At 32.8% G+C, this 26,021-nt stretch overlaps 1 protein-coding gene across 13 annotated transcripts in view; it reads right to left on the bottom strand.

Annotated features, from left to right (window-relative positions):
* Positions 1 to 14,122, bottom strand: part of LOC106684836 (adenylate cyclase type 10) — a 53,556-nt gene extending 39,434 nt beyond the window's left edge. For 7 of the 13 annotated variants that reach the window (XR_010842812.1, XM_014427123.2, XM_067045162.1 and 4 more), the window contains exons 1-10: positions 14,003 to 14,122; positions 11,072 to 11,261; positions 10,411 to 10,543; positions 7,341 to 7,478; positions 7,132 to 7,269; positions 6,454 to 6,665; positions 5,507 to 5,564; positions 3,896 to 3,985; positions 1,507 to 1,589; positions 1,120 to 1,256 (exon numbers count right to left, since the gene is read on the bottom strand). Coding sequence is in view for 12 of the 13 variants with exons in the window: in XM_014427123.2 (XP_014282609.1) it covers positions 1,120 to 1,256; positions 1,507 to 1,589; positions 3,896 to 3,985; positions 5,507 to 5,564; positions 6,454 to 6,665; positions 7,132 to 7,269; positions 7,341 to 7,478; positions 10,411 to 10,543; positions 11,072 to 11,260 (1,178 nt within the window). In the remaining variant the exon portion in view is untranslated. Of the gene's footprint in view, positions 1 to 1,119; positions 1,257 to 1,506; positions 1,590 to 3,895; positions 3,986 to 5,506; positions 5,565 to 5,627; positions 5,745 to 6,453; positions 6,666 to 7,131; positions 7,270 to 7,340; positions 7,479 to 10,410; positions 10,544 to 11,033; positions 11,262 to 12,444; positions 12,922 to 12,967; positions 13,758 to 13,834 lie in introns of those variants that run through there. The other 6 variants (XM_014427124.2, XM_014427125.2, XM_067045161.1 and 3 more) reach the window with 6 other exon arrangements.
* Between the last annotated feature and the right edge of the window lie 11,899 nt (positions 14,123 to 26,021).

The raw sequence follows: 26,021 nt of genomic DNA, 5'->3' as shown, positions 1-26,021 counted from the left end.
CTTTTTGGATAAACAAAACAAATGAACAATATTAAAATGATACATAAAATAAAACATATTAAAAACCCTTTATACATCAAAATATACTATTTACTAAAAAAGAGCATATTACAATATATATATAAAATAAAAAATCTTACCCTTTTTGACGGTTAGCAAAGAAGTGGGGAAATTTATACCTGCATCTTCCCTTTCCTAATTTGTGAGTTGTCATCCTTTTTGCAATCAAGGCAGGTAATCCCCCCTCTGTTTATTCGTTATTTTTATTAATTTTCTTAATACTTCATTTTACTTGTTACTGTAACTCACCTTTGCCACATTTACTTCACCTATTTTTTTACTTCACCTGTTTACCTTTTACACTAACCTCTTTACCATATCTACAACTATTTCTGACAAGTATTTTTCTAAATTTTATTACTCTAGTTCTGTAATTAAAATTCTATCACACCTGGCTGTGTTTATTAGTAACTAGTTTCCAATCCACCTATATGTATACTTCCTTAAATTATTATTATAATTTCTTTTATATAAAACAAAATAATTTTTTTTAGATATTTTAATGTTCTGTTAATTCTTACAATGTTAGTATCTTGTTTTCATTTATCCCTGACGAAGCCCAGCAAAATGGGGTAAAAAATTGTGGAGTAAAAAACAATAAATAGTTTATTTTCTACTATTTTGGTAATTTTATTGACCATCACCTGGACTATCTTCCAACAATATATTTCTTTAGATTTAAAAATATTTATGGTATAGTAAATACACATTTTAAGAGATCAAGAACAAAAAAAATATTTTATACTTATTAACATTAATTCATCATCATTGTATTTAAGTTGGTAATTACTATTTATTTATAACCGAATTCTGACATTTTCAGTAATACTCACTAGTGTTACATAGCATAGCAATTTTGCCATAGTATGGGAAACCAAAAATTATTATTATGGCAGATAATAGATTTTGGAAATTATAAGATAGTTTTCAAAGAAATGAAAAGATGAAATCAGGTTAGGTAAAGTCCTTTTAATTGACTTCTATTCTTTTCTATAGTCAAATTTGAAGTAGAAAAATACCTTCATTTGTAATATATAGATAAAAAATAGCAACACTTACTTTGTAACGGTTCTATGAACCTCATTCGCCAGTAGTGTTATTTTTGTGGCAGCTAAATCTTTGGGCTCAATGTTAAGGAACAGTATAGTCACTTGTCTCATTTCAATTAAAGATTCTGCAGAAGAACTTTTTTGAATCTGAAATTCAAACATGAAAAACTTCTCATAATATTCTGTATGATGATCAACATTTCACATGCATTTTTAAAAATAATAATATTAATACATTATTTTATATAAATACAAATAGAGCCACTGGCATTGTAACCTTTGGGGAGGGAATGTAGGTGATATTCAAATATCTGGTCTAAGTATCAATAATGATATACATGTATTATTGTACAATACACTATAATAAAGTTTGTATTATTGTATATATAAAGGATACCTGATGCACTACTGGGGTTATAACAAAGCGTCTAAGGACATCAACATGTTCTTTTAGTTGCGGTTTCAAAATAATAGGCCTCACTGGAACCAAATGAATATTTAATTATATTATAAGGTATTAAATAAGAGATAAATGTTACATTGTTTACACACAAAATATTGTGGAAAAACTCCTAACATGAGTTTATACAGATAGAAATCTGTAAAAATCTAGTTTTATATAAATTTTTTTATTACCATTCACATGTCTACACCAATGTCTAAATTTTATGCATGACAAAATATTTTTAATACCATTTCTATTGATGTAAAATATCCCCTATCACTTAAACATATACTGTATGAATTTGTGTGTGTTTTAATAATGAGAATTTTTTAAATTATAAAGATAAGTATAATTTCAAGAGAACCATCAACAGTACTTTGTTCCAAGTAATAAAGTATGCTGCTAGTAACATTTCCTCCATTAATAATAAGAATAGATCTCATTGCTTCTAAATAACTAAGAACAATATTTAATATTAATTTTCTACCTCACCTGCCCTAAGAACTAGCCCAGAATGGACAAGTTTGTCAGAAAGCTATGAAAAAATAATCCCTTCACCTAACTCAGGTGTATTGGGCTGATACCCTACAGTCCTTGAAATATTAAAAATTACAAACAAAGAAAGGAATAGAGCTGGACTGGCATTCAGGAAGCGAGGACTGGACTAGAGCCAAAGGAGAGGGGCACTTGGTCCAAGCTCTATAGAGGGTATCCCCACACTGTCCAATGATAGAGGAATTGGATTATGATGATGAAGATAAATCATTATGAAACCCAATTTTTCACTTCATAATTTTTAAATGGAAATGCGTATCATTAATTGAGTGGGTCGAGGTGGTTACTTCCTTTCGGATTCTGCTTGTGCTTGTCTAGAAGGCCTTGACAATGCGTGTTCAGTTTATAAAGGTAAGGTATTTGACAAGGAAGATGATTAAATAGGATGAGACTAAGGAGTGACAACCTTTATATCCCAGAGAATGGTAACCTCATTCTACCCGATACTATTCCTGTAGGTCCGAGGGAGGTATGCAAGCCTGAAGGGTAGCACAACTGGTAACCTTGTCCTACCGGGTACTATTCCTGTAGGACCAAGGGAGGTATGCAAGCCTGGAGGGTAGCTAGCCATCCTACTGGGTACTCTTCCAAGAGATATGGAGGAGGTATGTAGGCCAGGAGGGTAACTAGCCGCTGGGTCCAACAAAAGGAGAGATGTGGATCAATCATCAATTATAGCTTCTTTAAGGCCCTTATTTATAGGCCTAGTGTATACGGCTGTGACATTGAAGTGGTCTTATCTTATCTGCTTGAGGTAGTTTCGTGAGTTATTATGGCATCGTTTATTTATTATTTTATCGACATTGCTAATTAGTATGTACAAAAATTAATTATATGTAAAAATAACAATATATCTTTATAAAGGAAAGTAATGTATAAATTTGAGAGCTTCGGTGAGGCTCAAGGTGCTATAAGAGTGTAGTTCCATCAGAGGATGGATTGGAGTTCAACTTCTTGCTTCTCTCGATGCAGGGTTAATACTTCCAAGGCAAGACCCTTTACCTTGTATTTAGATGGTTTCGGAGTGGGTTTGTAAATAATAAATACTTTGGTATGTCTTCTGGCCAATTCTGTTTTTCTTTTTTATGATCAAAGCCTAGTTCAATTTTTTTTTTTTTTTATTGTAGCCAAACGTATTAATGATTTAACCTGGTTAGAGAAGATAAAGTACTGAAAGTATGGAGGACACTTTTCTGATCCGACCAAATGCAGCCTTCCTTCCAAATCAATTGGACTGTGCAGTTGATATTTATATATTACCTGGGTCAACTCCCGATTTTCCGCACTTGAGATTTTTAAACTAAATCCAGCTTTCATTGAAAGTCATCATTCAATACAAAAAAAAAACAAAAAAAACTTTCTTTCTTAGTATTGATATGCAACATACAACAGATGACTTTTTAGTTTCCTATTTATCCAATGATCAGCTAATTTATCACTCATTTCCTTTTCTTTAAGATCTTTTCCACTGCATATGAGCAATCAGAAATTATTAGCTGAGCAGCATTTAATTATATTGCTAATTGAATTTAGGACATACAATGATATTGTTATATACAAAAATCAATTTGTAGTAAATACCATTATTTAAATGTAAAATCAATATTGCTGAATAATTGTATAGTAATGCTGAAACCCTTAAACGTCCAACATTGTATGACAAATTAGTAATTAATTAATAAAATAAGTTATAATAATGATAACCTTTGCGAACAATAAAGGAATAGTAGTATATAAACAATAAACAAATAGTAGTATATAAACAATAAAGAAGTACTATACTTACTAGACTCAACAAGGCTTAGTTCATCCTTGAGCATTTCCAAATATTGTTCTTTAAGTTTCCATGGTTTCAAAAGTAAAGGAATCCTATTGTCTGAAAATAAATCAGGTCCTAAATAATATCTTAACAACAATAGTTAAATGTAAATCCAGAAAAAAAGGTGTAAAACTCAATAAGTGGGGAGATTTCAATGAGAAACATATCTTAGCATAACATTTGAGGGTTACTAGCAGGAATCAGATGGCCTATATCTCTAATAAAGAGCTTTTGAGAAATAGATTATTATCAATTTTGAAATAAGCAAGAAGAAATGGGAAAGGATAGAAGACACATTGCTAAAACATAATGGTGCTTTCAAATAAGAATTTACATTGGAACCCACAGGGACCAAAAAAGGGAAACCTGTTGTGGAATTTAGGGAGGGTTTTATAAAGAAAGGCAGAGAGTGTATGTTTCCACTAATAGACGCCATCAATAGTGTTGCCATTTACTGTTTTATTTACAAACAAAATAATAAAACCTATTTTCTGCAATAAAACCAAGACAAACATAGCACAGATTAGTCCAAAAGGATATAATAGTAACCAATAAATAGTTAAAAAAATTTTCAACTCTACAGATAGTTGGTAAACTGTAGGTGAAAAAGTGATAATTACCTAACTCAAAGAAATAATAGTAGGTAATAACATTGAAGAAATGAAAAAATATCTTTATAGACTTAGTTGATCCATACAGAATTAATAGGAATTAAAAAAAAAAATTGAAAAGAAAGAAAAGCTATGGAAAACCAATTAGGCATAACGAATTAGCTATATTTTTCTGTTGCTAATTTGCAATAGTAAAGAGGAGGCTGTTAATGTCTTGCTTAATGGTTTATATTGGATGTAAAAATAAGTTTCCACCATTTGACAAAAAAGATGGTTCTACCAGAAGGTTTTATTGAAATTGTCAGATTTTAAATGTAATAGTAAATTAGTAATAATTAGGTCATCTAGTAACAACATAATCTTGAATTGATAATGTAATCTTGTAATAGTGATTCCATATCACCATCATATACTTTTTATGAGTGAAAATGTCAAGTTTTGTGTCGAATAAGTACTATACTAATGTGGGCGTTGATGAGCTTAGGGTTTTATGCCCAAAAGCCCCAACCAACAACAACAAGTACTATACTAACTATGGAATTTTAATCTAATTCTTTAATTTGAAGAAATCAATTGCTTGTAGAAGCATATAGTGGGGCAGCTTTCAGTATGAGAAGTTGTGAGTGGTTTTAAAAGTTTAAAAACGATGTTTGACTGGGAAGTCAAAGAATGTGGTGGAAGGTCTAAAGTGTACAAAGAGATAGAATTAGATATATTATTATTGAAGGAACATTTATCTCAAGCACAAAAAGAATTTGCACTTATACTATTAGAAGTGACTCAACAAGCAGTTTCACATTGTTCAAAATGGTTGGGAAATGCTTCTTGCCAGGCCCAACAAAAAGGGCACTGTATAGTCACTGGTCAAATTTCCATATTTAACAAATATTTCCAGTAACACAAAATAAAATACTGAATATAAATGTTTGCTAAAAAACTTCTTTTCTAAAAAAAGTAATAACCTTACTTTTTGTTTTTCTTGTAGGCAGTTGAAACTTCATGGGATCATATAATATCGCCCTCACCTGAAAATAAGGAAATTTCCATTTGTACAAGCAAGGTAATAAAACAAAAAAAATTAGACATACACATATTTAATAGGCCCCGTATTGCTGATCAACCAGGGGATAGCATATAATGCAGCTGATAGTTGAGGTAGGAAGATCACAACTTGGATTATGATGAAGTTATGCAGTCGACGACTAAAGACGAGATGATGTACTCTTTTTCTCCAGTTTAAGGACTCACAGTGCAGCAAGTAGAATCTTGAGGTGTGATCTTGGAACAGCTAATTCACAGGTAAAAGTCCACAAAAAGCCTTGCAGTAGCATGTAAAAGTTTAATGTTGCTAAAAACTATATTATAGTCCTTAATTAACAATTTATTTATCTGTTTAATAAAAAAAAAATATGAAAATCTTCTTAAAGCTCTATATAACAATAGAAAAATGGTTGATCAAAATCAACTATGGCATTTTACTTGATCTCATTCTGACCCACTCTATACAATTAGCACTCAAGATAAAGCTCAATTATGTGTATTTTATCTCATTTCTGACGTACTGTATACAGTCATGTTGATCGATTCACAAATCTCGAATCCCGGAATAAGACAAATGATAAAAACATTCACTAGAAGAGCATGTCAAGCAATAAGTTGAAACTTATTTTGAGAATAAATATTCCATTTCAAACAAAAGTACTGTCTTCTAGGATCTCTACATCCTCATTTAGCAATGTTAATCTCGCTCAATAGAGGAAAATTGAGGCCAACAAGATAATGTATCCGTATGATCAAAGTTAAGAGTTAAGTATTTATCGTCTTTCATAATTGACCTGGTAAACTGATTTATCTGAATAAATTTTAAGAAAATAAAACATCATGTTTCTATAAAAAAAATATACATTGATATACCTTTACGTAACCTGATTTTACTTCTTCATAAACATAGTTCATTGGGTCTAAAAGAGACCAAGCTGCTGGAGACAAAATAGTATCACCAGATGAGCAATATTTTTCACCCTTTTTTACTTCTAAGACAGGCAAACCATAAAGTAAATAAGTAGCGTTCTGCTTTGATCCGATGGTAGCAAAGAGAAATGATCCCAGTGATATTGATAGCTTCACTGTGAAAAAGTGAAATAGATGTATAATAATATAACATTGGAAAACTGATGATTTTAGAATGCATAAACTTAATTAACCCATGAGGTGGGAGGGAGAAATGTATGGCAATTGATTGATATAAATAAATATATTACACCATCTATAATTTTTACATAAAGAAATTTAATTAATTGTAGATATTTTTACCCCAAGAGAATTAGGAAAGTAGTGTAATGACAACAGATTTTTTTTATGTCGGAAAAATCATTAATTATTGATGAAATGAAGCGATGATGATCAGAGTAGGGGTGGAAATACACAATAATAAAATATACTGCCACATAGTAATTAATTAGAAGAGTATATAGTAAAACAGCTTATGTTATTACTGTGTGACTTTGGTTTAACTATACCTCCCGAACCAATTATCTCTTTGGTGCTAAAATTTTATTAATACAACAATTATAAGAAGAGAAAAAAGTATACCTTTCAAGAGAACTCCTACATCTGTTTGATAATGACCCAAAGAATTTTGAATTTCCATGGCACACCTCACAATTTTGTGCATACCGACAAATATTTCTTCGGAATAATGAAATTCCCAAACAGCCAAAAGTGCATCTCCTGGTAATAACAAACACATTCATTATTTCTATAAAATGCTTCCAACAATATTTTTCTAATTTTCAACTAACCTGCAAATTTGATAAGATCTCCACCATGGGAATAAATTAAACTGACCATCTTTCCAATGTAGTTGTTTAATGTAACAGTTAAATGATAAGCCCCTGAATGACCAAAAGTTGCATATTTCTCACAGAGAGCTGTGAACCCTGAAAATATTAGGCAACAGTGTTTCATAACTTCTTTATTAATAAAAATTATGCATACACTTTATCTTCACATAGGGTATTTATATGATAGATATAGTTTAAACATACAGATAAATCTTGTATGCTATGTATATCCTAACAAACTGTCAAGACACCAATCAAAACAATGATTTCATATATGAATTAAGGCAGTCACACACACTGCAAATTAACTAACTGATAGCAGAAAGACTAGAGAAATAAAACTTTATTAATAAAAATAATATTTTGAGCCATTCAATACTTCTTACTAACTAAATTCCAGTAGCAAAACTAGTTTTATTTCCTCTTTGTTAACAAATGGAAAGGATTTCTGTAAAAGAAATACTCTATACATCCACTTTTTATTGTGAAGGGATTGATTTGCAAGTTATAAGGAAGCTTCTCAGAGTGAAGAGTGTCTTTCATATGAAAGGAAGGGATCGATGGATGGATCTCACAATGGTGGACACACTAAACATCCATAACTTCCTCCTCTTTTATAGACAAATATTTTTTTTGTCTATGTTTGATACAAAATGATTTAGGTTTGACTCTTACCTATGGTGGTTAGTATTTATTTCTCAGCAGTTTTGAGAAATGAAACTCCCATTCCAGTTAACATGAGGTGAAAACTTCTCGGAATCCATCAGAGATGAGCAAAAATGATATAAACCCAATGCACTTGTTAGACAAATTCTCCCTCCCCCCTCCACCATTCCATTACCAATACCACTATTATAACTGCTATTAGAAGCCATGGGATATTATGTATATCTCCATAACAACTCACTGATAGTACTAAAAAAGTTTATTTTTTATTCCAGGCTAAGCACATATTTTCGTTAGTGGTTTAACTTTCCTTTCATTTTTTAGTACAGTGCAGCCTCCCAAGCATAGTGACATTTTTCTTTCTTACCCAAGGAGAAGTGGGTTGGGCCTTCGATTTTCATACACCCATAAACAAAAGCCATGAAATATTTATGTCATATACTGAGAGAGATGACTCTCCATTAGAAAATCAGTCATGATTCTTTTTGCAGATATGTGTGAACTTTTAGAAGTGTCACCTTCAATTCGAAAGTTGCAATAAACTTCTTCATAGAGACTTTTATGAAGTTACTAGTTACTTTTATCCCATTTAAAGTCAATCATGATACAGTTCACCTCTAGTAATAGTATTTTAGACTTTCTGGAAATCAGTAAAGGGATGGTGGGTATTGTGTTCTCTAGCATTCCCCAAAATGTCCTGCAACAAGAAAACCAGGTTTTTTGTTGATCTTTTTCCTTAATGAAACTTGGAAGATGAGCCCAATTTCATACTCGACAAAAGAAAGGAGCTTTAAATGAAGTGTTCTTGAAAACATTCTAGCGGTTAAGAATAATATGTATTATGACCATTCAGCACATCACCCTTCTCTGAATATTGGACATATTATTGCCTTGTACCATTCATTTGGAATTTCTTCGATATGCCATGTATCCTTCACCATATTGTAAAAATTGGAAACCATATTGAAAAATTCCCAACTCCTCATATTTATACTTGAATAATTCACTTGGAAGCTCGTCCACCACAGAAACCTTGTTACGTTTTTAACTGCTGAACAGCCTCCTCAATATCTTCTGGATCAGACAGTTCCAATTTTATTTAAATTCAAATCTGGACAGCAGAATGTTTTATCCCTATTCAAAAATAAGCTAATCAACTATCTCCAGACACAATATAAAAACTTTCAAAATGAGTACAAAACTTACAAGTTCAATATATCTAGGAACAAGATGGATAGGGCAGGGGTCTCTTACTGAGAAAATTACAATGATGTGCACCTCATCATTGGAACTGGGGTTGTGTGTTGGAAAAAAATGGCTTAGTAAGTTATTGAATACAAATCAATTAGCACCAGGACCTGCATTCCCTGGATTAAAAGAGGGTTCCAGAATCTAAGCCTACTAAGTGTTCAGGTCTCCACCAAACTATCAGATGGAAAAGAAAAGGACAGTCTTTATGTTACCCATAGATGAAATTAAACCTTAGGTCTATTTCTTGAATTAATAGAATAAATATTAAACATTGAATATGCAATTGATATGAGGTTAAAAAAAAGACAACCATTAGTTAAAAAGGCATAAAAGGAATGTTGCCAAAGGCCTAGGTACTCGTAGTAGTACTTAGGGCTTATTTGAGAAGAGCACAGAGAATACAATTTTTATTTTTGTCGGAAAATAAAATAATGGAGTATCCCCTCTGAATTAGAAAAGGAGTGATTCAATCTTCAACCCATTTGGTAGAGTCCTTCCAAAACAGGTCTGAGAAAAGTGCCTGATGATCTTAGTGTTTGGTTTAGTGCTTTGAAAGAAAACACTAGTTCTATATTAATGGGTGTCCAATGGTGTTTTGGAAATAAATCACACTCAAAAGACAGGTTTTTCTGGAATTAAAGGTTACTAACTTATAAGAAGCTTTGTGTGCCCACCAGGAGGGCCTGCTGCTAATCTAAGGTTGATCCATGGCTGATATATCAAAATAAACAATTATCTGCCACAGCTGGACTTGATCTGAGGGTCAGGAGATAAGAGCTCTAAGCCTTACTCATGGTACCACCCCACTCTCACTGGTTAATTAACTAAACAAGCTCCAATGGTGGAAAATTCAAAATCTACTTATATTATTATTACTACTCTAATTACATCACAGCTGTTGACTTTTATTGGCTATGCTCACTGAAAAGGGGTATACAAACCCCCAATGTGAGTTTTGAATTAGAGTGAACAACCACAGTTGGAGCCTGTTTGGTGAAACAGTATCCCATAAATATTAGGGTTCTAATATTTTATTCAATATAAAGTTGGGGATTAATTGATTTTCAAAGACAAAAATTCTTTGAAACACAATTTGTTCTGGATTTCTTACCTGAAACATCTGCAAATATTACATATCCTGTAAAGGAAGTGTAAGGTTTCTGACTGCAGATCAAATCAATCAGAATATCAGGGAAGAAAGTGCAAAGTTCAGTAACTTGTTCAACAGAAAAAGTATCTAATCTCTAAAAAACAAAGTGGTATAATTTATTGCTAAACATAGTAAAACAAAATTAATATATAAAAATACTATTTAATAAATTAACCTATAATTTATTATCTTGGAGTGCTAAATGCATGATGCCTCCACTAAGCTCAATGAAGGAATTTGGATTAACCTGGAGTGGAAGCTACTCAATTAGATATCTAGATATCATGAAAGCTGAGTAAACCCTGCTCTATATCTAAACTATGTGAAAATGATTCAAATGGATTCTGGGAGTCAGAAATCTGAATATGAAATATCTAAAGCACAGCAGTGGCCCATCTTGGAAATTAAAATTATGGTGGAGGACTGAAGAGTACCAGGTTAAATTATAATCACTTTTATTACTTCACTTGTAATTTCAGTTACTTTAAATGAGATCTTGTAGGATACATTAACAATGATAAAAAAGGTCATGAATTAAACGTTTTAAAACAAATATGATTGATAGAGAGTGAATAAAATTTTACTTTTCTAAAACAGAGGTTGAACTGCTTATCAAACATACATAAGGGGATTGTTCTAACGTTTGTGTGAACATCTGGGCCGTCCAATTCAAAAATTCTTCACTTTCTTCTCTAGTAATTTCATCATCTTTGTATTTGGGCATCCCCTTAGTTAATTTATGCTGTTTCCATAAAACGGAACAAATCCCTGCTTTCATTCCAGTATTAGTAACAAACTCACTCGTCGCCATGCTGTAAAAAAAAACAAAATCAAGCACTAAAAATTTAAATGGAGTGCTCCTAAAGAATCTCAGGAATTAATAGTCAAAACAAACTTCAGAGGTGAGAACTTCAAAGTCACTTATACAGAACGCGATAACAACGTTTACCGAACTTTTTTATCAGTAAAATAAAAAAAAAACACACAAGTGTTTCTACAATTATCCCATGAGCGGTTAAGTATGTAGAAAGTTAAAAAAAAAATTGTAAGAAACCAATACTGGAATGCATTGTCAATTTCCTGTTTTAATTTTCCCCCCTCCCTTTTTTAATGTTTTGAGGTAGTGGCATTCGCTTGGGGCATCCCAGGGGGCGTCAGCACCAACTTAAAAAAATTCTGTACTATAAGTTGGTATAGGCTCGCCCTCTGCCGAATATACGCTCCTGCCGCTTATACAGAAGTTGGCCATTGTTACGAACAAATGTTGAATTTTAGTCAAATTAAAAAACATTTTCCCCAGACTGTCGGTTAATATCAAAGAATACCAATGTTATTACGAACAAATTTTGAGGACTTTAAGTCTCTTAACAATAAAGAGCAACATTTTCCCCATACCGTCGGTAAATATCAAAGAATGTCAATAGTATTGATTAGGCCCTGAAATGAAGGAACAACGTTGACATCCCTCCAACTTCTTTATCCACAAGATTTTTACATATAATAATTAAAAAATGAATAAATACTATTAGGCCCTCATATTCATATAGTCAATTCAATTCAAATTATGTATATATATACATGTGTGTGTGTGTATATATTCAATTTTTAAAATACTATGATAATTACTATGATGATTAAGATACTATATAAGTAGAGGATAGAATTGTATTACTAAACTTCATTCATTTAAATTAACAAACTTGATTTGATACATGCATGTATTTATTCATTTTTTAATTATTATGTGTAAAAATCTTTATGAAAACCGTCCAGAAGGGGGAGAGAATAACGATGTAAACACGTCATGGGAAATGAAAAAATCCTATTCAAAAGCTCATTTCCATTGAACACTATTGAATCAAAATTTCATTGGTCGTCCTTCTGGGCTAAAATGAAACAAGCTTCAGCGGCGCGCTCTGAATTTTCTCATTGACATGAAATCAACTGGGATAAGTGAAAAGGTAAGATGAGTGGTTCTCAAGCTGGATAAAATACCTCTTTCTCAAAATACGAGGGCTGTCCAGAAAGTAACAGACGTTTTGGCCTTTCGTAGAGCTGCCATCTTGGTGTCTGAAAGTTTCTACATTCAGTACGCATCCGGCTGTTGTAGCATGAGGTCTCTGCGTTCCTCACTTTGTGAGTCAAAATGTACCCTGCAATAGATTAATCCCGCCACTTGTGAAGTACGGTCTGTGATTCGGTTTTTGTTGGCTGGAAACAACAGGCCAATTGAAATTTATCGTCAGCTTTGTGATGTTTACGGGAAGGGGATAATGAGTGAAAGCCGAGTGAGGCAATGGTGCATTGATTTTAAAAATGGCTGTACCAGTGTTCACGACGAGGACCGCAGTGGTAAGTCTAACCTTGTGACTGATGACCTGGCAATGCAAATCAATGACAAAATTTGTGTTTACGAATTACAGAACTGTTGGAACATTTTCCCCAAAGTTCACGGAGTTTGGTGCATCAAATTGTGGTGGAGAAGCTTGGTTACCTCAAATTTTTTTTGAGCACTCACCTTTCTCCAAGAATACAGCACAAATGGAAATGCAGTTCTGGATCGTATCGTAACCGGGGACGAGACTTAGGCGAAGCATGTTAACTGTGAAACAAAACAGCAGTCGATGGAATGGGCGCACACACACCAAGAAACCAGGGAAGTGTTTGCAAACGCTGTGAATAAGAAAGGTCATGGCTACTGTATTTTGGGACTCCCAGGGAGTGCTTCTCGTTGATTTTCTGGAATATAGAGCAACGAAGGTATTGTGAAACACTAAGAAAGTCACTGTGCGCCATACAAAATAAGCGTCGGGGATTTTAGCTTTTAGTGTGGTGACCAACAGATAGCAACAGGGTCGTTACAGTATCATAAGAAAGGACATAGCATATACTGTAAAATGGCATCTATCCCATATCTCTAGCTAGATTAGGGAAGCTTCTACAATTCCAAAACCTGTTCTCAGATTTTTAGCACATTTATGATGGCTTAACAGCTGTGTATCGAGTGGGCATATCTCCTTAAAATTTAACATTTTACCTAAACGATACTAGTGCAAAATTTTAATAAAATAGGGGAAATTGTTGAGTTGACGTCGAATGACCCTACAACATTCTTCACAATGTTATTTTCCCTTCATCTCTTCCAAATTTATAAAACCACTAATACATATAAAATACCAGAATTAGTCATATAAATATGTATTTCAATTCCCTTATGATATCCAACGGATAAAATATTATAATATTATTATCAATAAATTGAAAATTGTGCGTTGCTTCGCTGATAAGCTGAAGTTGGGGACACAACACTTCAGCATAACTTTTTTTTTTACTCTCTACCTGGTCATTTCTGAAATACTGTAAGATTATCCTGCAGGAAACTAACCTATAAGCCAGAGTGGGAGTGGAGTCCACAACGAAATAAAAGTTAATCCCTCCCCCTGGCTAGAGAGAAATTTGAACGGGCACCATTGCAGACTCGGGGCTGCTGAGGTGACGCCTCAACTTCCTCGGCTACAGGCGGCCTCATTATAACATAATTGAACGTTATTACCTCTCGATGGATATATAAGACGTCTTCCCAATAATAAATAACACACAATCCTATAACGTTTCTAAAACCAATCCTCCAAAAACTAAATTTAATCAATTCCAGATCTAATCTTAATCATATGATAAATGCACTAAGAAAATATATAAATAAATAATTCACAAAGTGTAACTTTGAAAATTCGGGAAAACTAGCTAATTAAAATGGTTTATGGTATATGAATTTATTCTTCATGTAAACATAATTGTATTTGCAAAATATCAAGACGAACACAATATTTTCATGATTATTAAAAAGTTTATATTGAGCTTTATCTTCTACTGATATGAAGTTGCCATGACAGTGATTACAGAAACGCACCTTTAGGTGTGTTATTTGCAATATTGCTACCGCTACGCTTTTATGTGTCATAATGATATAAAGCCATTATCAATAAACGGTCAATCCAAAGCAAAAAATATTTTTAAATCGGGCGGGTACTTCCTGAGATAAGCGCGTTCAAGCTCATAAACCATTCAGCTTTATATATCACTAATTGACCCAGCAATGCTTCCCTATTGCTATCTTTGTTATATGAGCACAATTGGTAGTTTGATATAAATTATTGTATTTAGTTCAAATTAAACATTTACGTATACTTTATTATTATAATTTGGTAACCTGAATTGAACCAATATATGAGATGACATTCGTTTTTAGCACCTCAAGGAACACGGGGATAGTTAATTTTTTTTTCTGATGCTTCGAAAAGAGATAATATTTAAATATAACTATAAAGGAATATGAAATGCTCTTTTCTAAAAAAAATTTGCTGACCTATTTTACCTCCAAGCAAACATTATGTTTTTAAAACTTCTCGTAAATATAGAGTATAGCTTGATTCCATCAGTATTGCTTTTTTCTTATTCTTAAGCAAGAGGCAAATCGATTGGTGTACAATAACAGTGCAAAAAACGCATGCAATTCAGAGTTACAAACCAAAAACGCTTAATTTTGTTCATAACTTTTTTCTACTCGAGAATTCGATGATGTGTTATCTTTAAAACCTCACCATTGGGAAAGGGGACGTTTTGTAAAAAAAAAAAAAAACGCGCGTAAGTCTAACTAAACGAATCAGAACCGGAGATATAAATTAAATTGTATGATTTTTTTCCTCCCTATTTGAAACCCATATTTCATCCCTACAAGGGAATTAAATCTACGATTTAGGCTGAAAGAGCCGACATTCAGCTTTTCAATGATTCTATTAATGTGCAAATCAGATAAAACGAAGAGGAGTTATCAACGATTATATAAAAAATAGTGACCAGAGGAAAAAAAAAATCCTCGGAATAAATCGATGTGAAAAATTTATTATTTTTAATTTCTTTGAAAAATGGTATTTGGTATTTTGAGACTATGCTAAAAACGAATATGACTTGGTTTTTGCAAAAAAAATTTGCTGACCTACTTTACCTCGAGCCTTACGCTTAATTTTGTTCTTAATTTTTTTTCTACTGAAGAATCCGTGGATTTCATCATCTTTAAACCTTCCCATGGCGAAATGGAACATATATATATAAACTTGATCCAAAAGTTTATTGTGAACAAAGATTCGACCATCCTTTTTACATATATAGATAAGGTAGCCAATTGTACTTTTGTAGGTTCTGTATCCTCCTTTTAGATATTTTAAAACTAATCTCTTAGTCTCTGTATTGAAAGATGCTGCGCCGAACTGTACCGCGTCATGTGAATTAAATAACATAAAAATCAGTGAAGACTAAAATGAGTTTATTCTAACATATTTACAAGAACTACATATTACTCTTACTATTACAGTGTGTCTCTCTTCTAACTTAGCTATCTAGTGCTAGGAAATATATATGTACACTTGAGAAGAGGGGGTAGGAAGAATAGTGAAAATAGGAGAAGGAGTTTGGACCAATCAGATAATTTAGGAAATTAGGCGGAGCCTAGAGAGCCTATGAAATTAGAAATAAATATCTGGGTGGGGGAAAAAGGCGTGACTAGCAACAGGGTGCCCAGGCTTCCCAGAAATTGGCGGTAAGCGTTCATGAACTAAGGACTCGTGAGAACTGACTTACATGTATTAAACATAAAAAAGTTATACTGATGCAAGTCCATGGTGAGATGACAGCTTGTAGCTGCCTAAGTGTCAACCCTTGCTTTTTTACATTGATATAGAATACTAAGGAAAGGTCACTTCCTCTATGGTCAGTGTCTGTCGAAATGTGCCAGATGTCTATAGTTTATAATGATAGTCTGTTTATAATAATAGCTGTTAAATACTATATCGTTCGTTAATTTGTGGACGGATAGACGCGATTATGAAAATTATGAAGTTTGCTATATTTCTTACTCCCAAAATTTCCAATATATTTTATGAAAATGATATAGTGATTAAAAATATTCATTTAATGAAAAAATTCTCATTTAATTTTTTTTTTAATTAATTAAATATTTTGTTTATTTACGCAGTACTTTTTTTATAATTTGTTCGTACCTCTTTTCATTATAAAAATAAAATTGGTCCGCTATGAAACTGCAAATCTGGTCACATCAATTTATTTATGTCAAATACAGTCCTGCAACTATTACTTATGTTACTGCGTTAAAAAATGTGGAACGTTTTCATCATAGAACTTTCACTTAGCACTTTACTCCTTGAAATTCATCCTTGCTCCTTTTAGAACAAATATTGTTATAGTACTTACCGTGAGAATATTTTCTCACACTAATTTTTCCGAGCCTTTCAGTTAACATATTGACGTGACTATTGAAAACCGACTTCAATTATTTTCAGAAAAGTAGTTTTAATATTTCTCGATGTAAATTTTTAATATTTTTCTTTTGAAAAAATATGGCAAAAATATAACAGTTACCTAAAATATCCATTCTGCTTTTAACTATTTATTGAACACTAAACTATTATGTATTCAATATTGAAAATCTAAGAATAATTTTATATGGTTATTTTGTCAACTGCAAAGCTCATACATATTATTTAAGTAAAATAAAAAAAATTATTTAATAACTGGTCAAGGAAAAATTAATCAGAGTGATGAAAAGGACTGATTTGTTGAATCTAAGATTCTATAGTTTAGGGCAAAAGATAACACAGGTCATGGAGTTATAACAATATTTATTGAACACAGTAACAACACGCAACGGAACAATAGAAGAGACATTAAAACGTATATAAAATGTGTCAGGTTATACAGGAAACGTGGTCGAGACAGTGTTGCCACAGATCCACAAATAAATTATCCAACATGATTGTAGTAAATCTAAAAAGAATTATAAGCCACAAGATAATGGCTTTAATAAGCAAGAACTTTAATCTTCCTGATTTTTTCCACATACCGTTACATCGTCGAAATAAGGGAAGGTAACTTCAAGATTCTTTTCTTGTACGATGCGGTCAATCACTCTCTGAAAAGAAGCAACCCTATTAGTTACTCCAAAAGGAACACAAAGAAAGTGATACAACTTTCCAGCGGCTTTGAATATTTATACTGTTTCTCGGAGCCTATAATGGGTATTTGGTAGTACACGTTCTTTATAACTATGATGCTGAATACTTGGTTTTTTTTGCGACTTTAGAGGTTATTCCTTCAATTTTAGGGAGAGGGTATGTGACCCTATTTATAGTTCCTCAATAGTCCACAACCATACGCGGTTTTCTCTTTCCACCTCTCTCGCCATAGTGAGTGGTTTGGCTCAATTATCCCTTCCTCCAGAAGTCAGTTAATTTCATCAATCATGAACTTAGTTTCCTTATTTCAGTGCTTCCTTAATTTGGTCGTTATTGACCTACAATTCTCCAATAAGTTTCCAAATATAGATACGAGTTCAACATATGCTAGGGCTACACTGCACACTTTTAAAGCCGGTCAAGAGCCATGAAAATAAATTTCTACGACGGAGAGGCTTTTGAGTATATCGTGCCCAATTATGGTACCACAGAAGAGATTGTTCATGATCAATAATGGTACATCTCAGTAAAAATCCTCGCCAAGTTTGATATTCACCTCAAATTTACTTGTTATTTCAGAATGCATTGTATTGTCAAGCAAGCTAGAAGGGGCTGATGGGTAAGCTTCTTGAGACTTGTTCATAGTAAGTCTAGATCGCGACCTACAAGCACGTTTCCAATGCCCGATAATGTCACATTGTGTACACACAGCATTCTTGACTGGACAGGAAGATCTAGGGTGCCAATCAGATCCACAGAAGTAACATGGCCTGGTAGGCATAGCAGCAGTATCATCTTCTTTAGTAGCAGCACTTGGAGGATAAAGGATTATTGAATAAGATGCAGATTGTTGTTCAGCTAATTCTTAATATCTCTGCTGAATGCGGGGATTAATTAAACCTGTGATGAAAGTGTCTCTTATATAAATTTTTTTCTATGTTTTGGCAGAAACTGCTTTAAAATTACAATTTTTTGTTTAATTGCTTGAAAATCTGCATATACCGGTCAATGGACTCCACAATGTTGAGATCTGGTTCCTAAACAGTGCCTAGCGATATTTCATTTTTGGGTTTTATGTATAGTTAGTGCTTCAAGTGTTGTTATAGCAGCATCAAATATCACATCACTAATGTATTCATAAATATTAGGAGCAACATAGTTAGTAAACAGTTGCAGTTTACTATCCTCGTTTATGTTTTCCAAGTACCTGAAAAAGTTTTTTTCCCAATGAATCCACTGTTTGTCTGCTGTATCAGTTCAGGTATTAGATATTTATCCATTTTGAAAGTTTTTGCTTATTAAATTGTGAAAATAATAAATGTGCAGAAATTGAAGCTCTTACATACATCAAATTATAAAAACAATAAATGCTATACAAACTGAAGTTCTTATTTCCACACTGATACAATGCGTATGCACCTGCACGGTCTTATTAGAACATAAATTTAATTTAGGCGTTTTTCGTCATTCTCCATTACTTTCAGCAACTTTCTAAGTTAAACATTATTATTTCCAAAAATTTTGGCTTTCCAATAATGTATAATACGTCTTTATTACTACTCTTATTTTTCGGAAATGTATTTTCAACCTGGAAAAAATATTTTTCACGGTTTCATTGAGGCCATTTCGTACTTTTTCCATTAAGTAGTGTGCTGTGATAGGCAGAAAGTTTCCTGTTGACAAAAGAAATAGGTATTATAGACGACGTTCTCGCATTTCAAGTGAAGAGCATTCAAAAACAATCAGTCAATAGCAACAGCATTAGAAGGCTGCATATTCTGGAAGGTGGACCAACAGGTTGATGGTTTATGTTGGTATATCATTGACATGGTAAGTTAGGTTTTTATTTTACGAAACTGTTGATTGGGCATGGATGGTTAAACCATACTTGTACCACTTTAAATTTGACAACACAGCAAAATACCCTGTAATCTAGGAAACAGTGGAGGACTTGTTTTGTGCTTTCATAGGCTAAGTAGAATAAGCAAATTAGAGATATTACGTGAAATTTATATCACACCAGAAATCTTGGTGAGCCATATGCTGCGCTCAGACTAATATTGAGCAGTGATGAAGAAATTCGCCACAATTATCCTTAACAGGTTGAGAGCGGAATAGAAGGCTGGAATAAGTGCCTAACTTGGAAGAACAAGAATTGAAGTATGACTGACAAATGTCCCCACAAAGGCACTCAACTATTTCCCCCCACAAATGCCCAACGGGTCCCATGAAGGAAGGAACAGGTGTAGAAATGTGATTTTAGGAAAAAAAAAAATCACACATGGATAGGTACAGGCCTATTCCTGTCTTTTGATGATTTCCACTGACCCTCCTATAAAAAAAACACCCAAACTTTTTGCAAGACTTGGTTATTTAGCCTCATCAAAACCTTTATTTTAGAAGAAATCTATAATTCAAAATTTTCCACAATTGTAATTCTCCTCCTTACTATATATTTCATATAATGTAATATATAATATACAGGTAAACAATATTTTTTACCAACTTTGGCAAGAAATTTAGTATAGTGACATTCAAATGTTTATACCCTCGAAACGGGTGTTTTAATTAAAAATCTTTCAAATAAAAGTTGTAGAACATAAAATTTTGTGTTAATAACGAGTACCTTAAATTTCAAATTTAAACACTATACAATCTCCGGGCCCAATTTTGAAATGGAAATTTACAGTATTAGTTCATAAATACAAGAACACAAACTCTAATACTTTTTGTTTCATGATACAACTATAAGTGATATTATAGTTACAAAAATAGATATCAGTATAGTACAAGAAAGCCAAATTGTACCTAGTACAATAGGAGAACAATAGTGTTAGTTTGTAGTTTATTATGAAAATGGGCCCTGGTGGGATTCATCGACAAGCAGTAACACTAGAGGGAGACATTTTTAACAATATTTAGGGGCCCCTTTCCTTTAGCCACCTCATGAAAAATTTTATAATTTTACTATCGATTTTTGGAGATTCTCAAATAACGGGTAATTTCAATTTAAAAAAAGGGAAACCATTTCCAAAATTAAGTAGGAAAATCTTCACTATTAAACATAGGTGGTTTAGCTGTTTGTACATTAGAGTAAACTAAAACCTGCAATTAGTGTAAAGGCTCTTTCCGGTTTTGGAAAAACTTTGAAATCTAATAGTCCAAGAGCCTAAGAGGAGAAAAAAAGTTTGTTATTTCACCCCAATTTTTTATTACTTTAATAAAAACTATGTATAGTTACTAGTCAAAATTGATGAGTCTGCCAAGTATAGTTGGAGGGAATACAAATTCTTAAGTGTATTTTTTGGTTTATGATATGATGTTTGGTATCAACGAGTATAACCATAAGTTAGTTATAAATATAAATTTTAGCAACCTAAAGAATATAATGAAATTATATTTATGATAATAAATCGCACTATCAGGATAATCATCTAATAGTCAAAATGATAGCTTTATACTATGATTTATTAAATATTTTGAAAAAAAAGCATATGTAATTACATTTTCAAGTAACAATAAATAATAAAATAGATGTTATAGTTTTTATAGATATTTAGACTTAAGCACAGCACCAACTGAAACTAGACTGGTCTGTTTTTTAAAGTAAAATAGTGTATAGTATACAGAGAAGCAATGCACTGCACTACCCTGCTCCATTCCTTTTTATCTATTACATGCCTTTAAAAAGGTCAGACTAACCCAGTCTCAGAGTGTGCTGCCCATTACACTTAGTTAATACGAGAATGTTTTCTCAATTTATTCAAATTATTTTTTTAGACCTTTACATTAAATCGGCCTTGAACAACCAAATACAATACAATATATTTATTATCTATTTCAAAAACTTGAGGAAATATAAATATTATATCATTGCACTAATTAGAAGGTCCAATGATTCTCATAATATTAGTCCCTTTTCGGTTAATTACATCAATTTCTTTTAAAAGAAGAGCAACATTTTGCCTCAAAGTATGAAATTTGGATACTGGGATTTCAAGACACTTAGTTGATCCATCAGTTAACCACAATTCCAAATAAACAACAGGCTCCAAAACTCTCGACAAGTCTCTGAAAAATAAAAATCAGTTGTAGATGCTATAATAAACAAAAAATGGAAATTTCATCTGATTATAAGTTTAAATCATAACAATTGCAAGGTTCATAAATCAAACCATTATCTATAAGGGATGAAAGTCATCAAAGAGATGACAACTCAAAATGTACAAGTAAAAATATTCTTTGACCACTAACTAAATCCTATTTTTTAAATTTAGTATTAGTGTTGTAATAATAACAGGGAAGAGAGCAAGAATAAAACTTTCTTTTCTTTGTTCTAATATTTTATTTTATTTCCAAATTTTTATCATCTTAAAGTAGGTGAAATAATAAAAATTGATAAATAACTTAAAGTTAAACAGGTGAGACTTCTAACAATATCATTTTGAGTATTGATATGTGGTGGGGGAAACTAGGCCGGCAAGTAGGCTTCCCGGTCCTTTTTGCCAACATCGGAATTGCCACCACATACTAACCAAAGTGGGATTGTCAAGATTCCTTGTTTGAGACCCAGGTGGAAATCGAACCCTTAATGTTCCAAATCGAGTGCTCTGAGACCTATGCCCTAAATCGCACAGCTGTCCCTTGAGTAGAGTTAATTATTAAATAATTCATAATGTAATATATCACAAACTTAAATTAAGTAACATTAATTTTTTATTTTTATTAAATAAAAGAAGGTAGAAGCAATATATTTTGAAAATGGACATCTATTTAAACTTGACCCAAGCTTAGTAAGTGTACTAAATAAACTAATATATATGTACTGATACTAATGTAAATGTATTGCTATCCATAGTATAGAATATACATAAATTTAATTAATACATATCCTTACCTAGATGATATAACAATGTTAACTCTCCACTTAATATCCTTTATATTGGTCATCACTCAATGATTCTTAATAAAAAATATACCAGGATACCATACTCCACCACTCCCTGAAATCACAACCAATATATAGTAAATAAAACCTTTAAAAAACCTCTCTCTCCACAACACTGAGCTAGAAAGTGGTGAATTAGACATTCTAACTAAAACACAGATGGTATAAGTTAAAACTATTAATAAAATCATAATAGTACTATAAAATAAAAGTCTTGTTCCCTTAATTTTCTCAAGAGATCGTAGAGGTTGATGCAATGATCTTTGAGGGATTGGTTCGTTGGGGTGTGAGTTCGACCCCTACCTACTTTAGTTAATGTTTATTATTTTAATAGGATCCCAAGAGAACCAGTACTTAGTTCCAAAGATCTCAAAACATATCAAGGATAAGGTTTTACGTGAAGTACTGTATTCAATTCTTTCGCTACTCTACTTTTCAACTAATGTTACCCTTCATAACCGGTTCTTTCGCAATATAAAATCCGAGCAAAGTATCTTTATGGAATCATAGGAAAGGGTAAATATGACCAATCAGTGCATGAGAACACTTTACTAGAAGCTAGCTCGAATTAAGCTCTTAATAAACTACCCGACAGGAAAGAGACCTTGAACTTGATCTAACAGAAGACAGAAACAACGAAGATTTTTAAGACAACTGGGTAATACATGAGAAAATCGAAGATGCTTCTTCAGATAAAACGGTCATTAATACTTCAACACAAAACACTACTGAACTTAATTACTTTGACTACATGACAGGACCTACTGCCACCGACCTTGGCCGTAGCTAGTGAATGGTGAAATGTTCTGCACCAAAGGCAAAATTAACCATGAAAACATTTTCATTTTCAAAATTAAAATTTATTTTTAAATTGAGGTTTAGCTTTTCTTTTATAACAGTATTTTTATTTTAAAATAGCAATTTTAAAGAAATTCTAAAAAATTGTTCAGGTTCCTGGGTATTAGAGGGCCTAGATTTTTCAAACTCGCAAAGAGCGCGGGTTTTCCAAACTCGTCAAGGGTGCGCTTATTTTTCAAACTCGCCAAGACCACTTGAGGACCTTAATATTGCTCTGTCACTAACAAAACCCCCTCCTCACTCTCACATCAACTCTCAACAAGTCCGGAAACCAATCTACGGAGTTCATTTGGGACAGTTCTATCTCCTCACCAGCATCTACAATGCTTTACTCAGATCCACATATTTTCCTGACCCATGGAAATAATCCATAATTAAAATGATTCCCAAACCTCAAAAACCGCCAGAACAGCGATCCTCCTACCGTTCTATCTCTCTGTTACCTATCGGGCAAAATCCGTGAGAAACTCATCCAAACACCTGTATCCCATCCTAGATCCCAACAACATAATCCTAGATCACCAGTTTGGATTATGATCACCACTCCACTATCCAGCAATGTCATCGTGTGGTTGATGTCTCATCTTCATTGGAGCGCGGAATGTACTGCTCGGGAGTCTTTCTTGATGTAGAACAGGCATTTGACCGAGGGTGGCACCCAGGACTGCTTTACTAACTCCGTAAATTCCTACCTCCTACGAATTTCCTCATTATCCGTTCTTATCTTTCCGACAGATTATTTCAAGTAAATCACAACAGCGCTTATTCATCCCTATTTCCTCAGTCTGCTGGTGTAGTATTCTTGGTCCTATTCTTTATATAGTTTTCACAGCTGACATCCTATCCCATCCTAACACTATCCACACCATGTGTTCCGATGGAACATGTTTATTGTTAGTGAATAATGATCGTTCCATTGTATCCCAAACCCTCCAATCCCACATCACCACCCTTGAAGAATGGTGCTAAAGCTGGAGGATTAAAATAAATTCCAGTAAATCCCACCAAATCACATTTACCCTTCGTCGTAAACCCATGACCGCCTGACCCACAGTATCCTTTTATAATACCCCACTTATTCCTGCAGAAGAGGTCTGTCACTAAGGACTACATCTGGACAAACGACTGACATGGAATCCTCATACAAGACTGAAAAGACACTGCTGGTCGATTCCGACTATTACAACAGTTAATAGACAAACGGTCTAAACCTCCAATCCATTACAAAAGAGTAGTCTACATGGATATTATAAGGCCTATCTGAACATAAGGCGTTGAGCTTGGGGCTCCACTAAACCATCGAATTCCTACTGAATCCAATTCTGACAGTCTAAAATCTTTAATGCTCCTTACTTTTTCATTAATCAAGGCATCTATCAGAATCTCAATGTTCCATATGTTGCCGATTTAGCCAAAACCAGATAAACTTCCATGATAAACTTCCCAACCATCCAAATCCAATCGTTTTTAACCTGTCTTCTCCTTCATCCTCCTAGGCGTCTGAAAAGATGATTTCCTCGAGATCCATCTCCTTTTGGAATGTTATTGCAGTTTTATTAATGGGTAGATTCTACAAATGTTTGTATCATGTCGTTATACCACTTACAGCAAATTTACTTGTTTTATATATTTTTATACAGTTGTAAATAACAATAAATAAATTATGAAAAGAAATATTTTTATGCCATTTCTTGTCTTATATTAATAATGTACGTTTATAACACGTCTGTCTTTAAGAGACAGCATTATCAAAATTTAAGATTTTGAATAATGCTTTATTAAGTTCCAAAGCTAGTAGCATTTTAGTTTTAATATAAAAAAAAGTAAACTCCGATTCCAGTCATTTGGATGTTTATGAAATCATCCAATGTTTATCAAATCGGTTATAAATATAAAATCTTGAGAAAATACCTAAACAATTTTTTGTTACAAAATTACTTACGTGATAATATAATACTTTCAAAACATGAATAAATGTAAATCATAAAGATATCAAGAGGAGAGAGCTGTTTATATTAATACGTGAAGTCAAAATAAATTTGTAGTTCTCAATACTAGTAAAGAAGAAATAAATATTTTTTTCAAAACCAAAATTTTTGTTAATTTATAATATGGTACTAAGATAGTGTTTTTGCCGCTTGTCAATATATGACAGATAACACTTTATATATATATATATATGGACGTGGCCAAAAGCAATTGCGGCATACAATCATTCGGTGCACACCGTTACGGGATTTTCGCCGTTTGAGATCCTTTTCGGGCTTTGTGGAATCCGACGGGACTACAAGGGCACGGCGGGGGACGGTGATGAGATAAGCAACAATCATGTCACTAGGAAAAAGCTATGGGAAAAAGTCCGGGGAAAATTGGAGAGGGAAAAAACCAGGAGAGTAGCTCGGGAGAATTTGAACCTCACAGATAGGATGGGAATGATTAAAATTGGGACAATTGTATGTAGAAAATTGGGATCAAACAGGGGTAAGGAGATACAGCGATACGAGGGACCAATCAGGGTGATAATAATAAGAGAACATAATGTAGTAACTATTGAGAGCATTAGAGAACCCAAAAAGCGCAGGACTGTTCATATTGAACAACTTAAAATCCCACAAACCAAACACCTGCGCAAGAGTAATCCAGAGTGTCCTCATCTCAACTTATCTGTTGTGTTATCTTTTCTTAATTTATCTTTGATTATGGCGATGTACTGAATAAATTACGTTGCATTTTTTTTT

The sequence above is a fragment of the Halyomorpha halys genome, unplaced genomic scaffold (assembly GCF_000696795.3).
Source record: "Halyomorpha halys isolate HHAL.00 unplaced genomic scaffold, Hhal_1.1 Scaffold624.1, whole genome shotgun sequence".
Taxonomy (NCBI): domain Eukaryota; kingdom Metazoa; phylum Arthropoda; class Insecta; order Hemiptera; family Pentatomidae; genus Halyomorpha; species Halyomorpha halys.
Note: the sequence above shows the minus strand (reverse complement) of the source record. Positions and strands in the feature narration are given on the sequence as shown.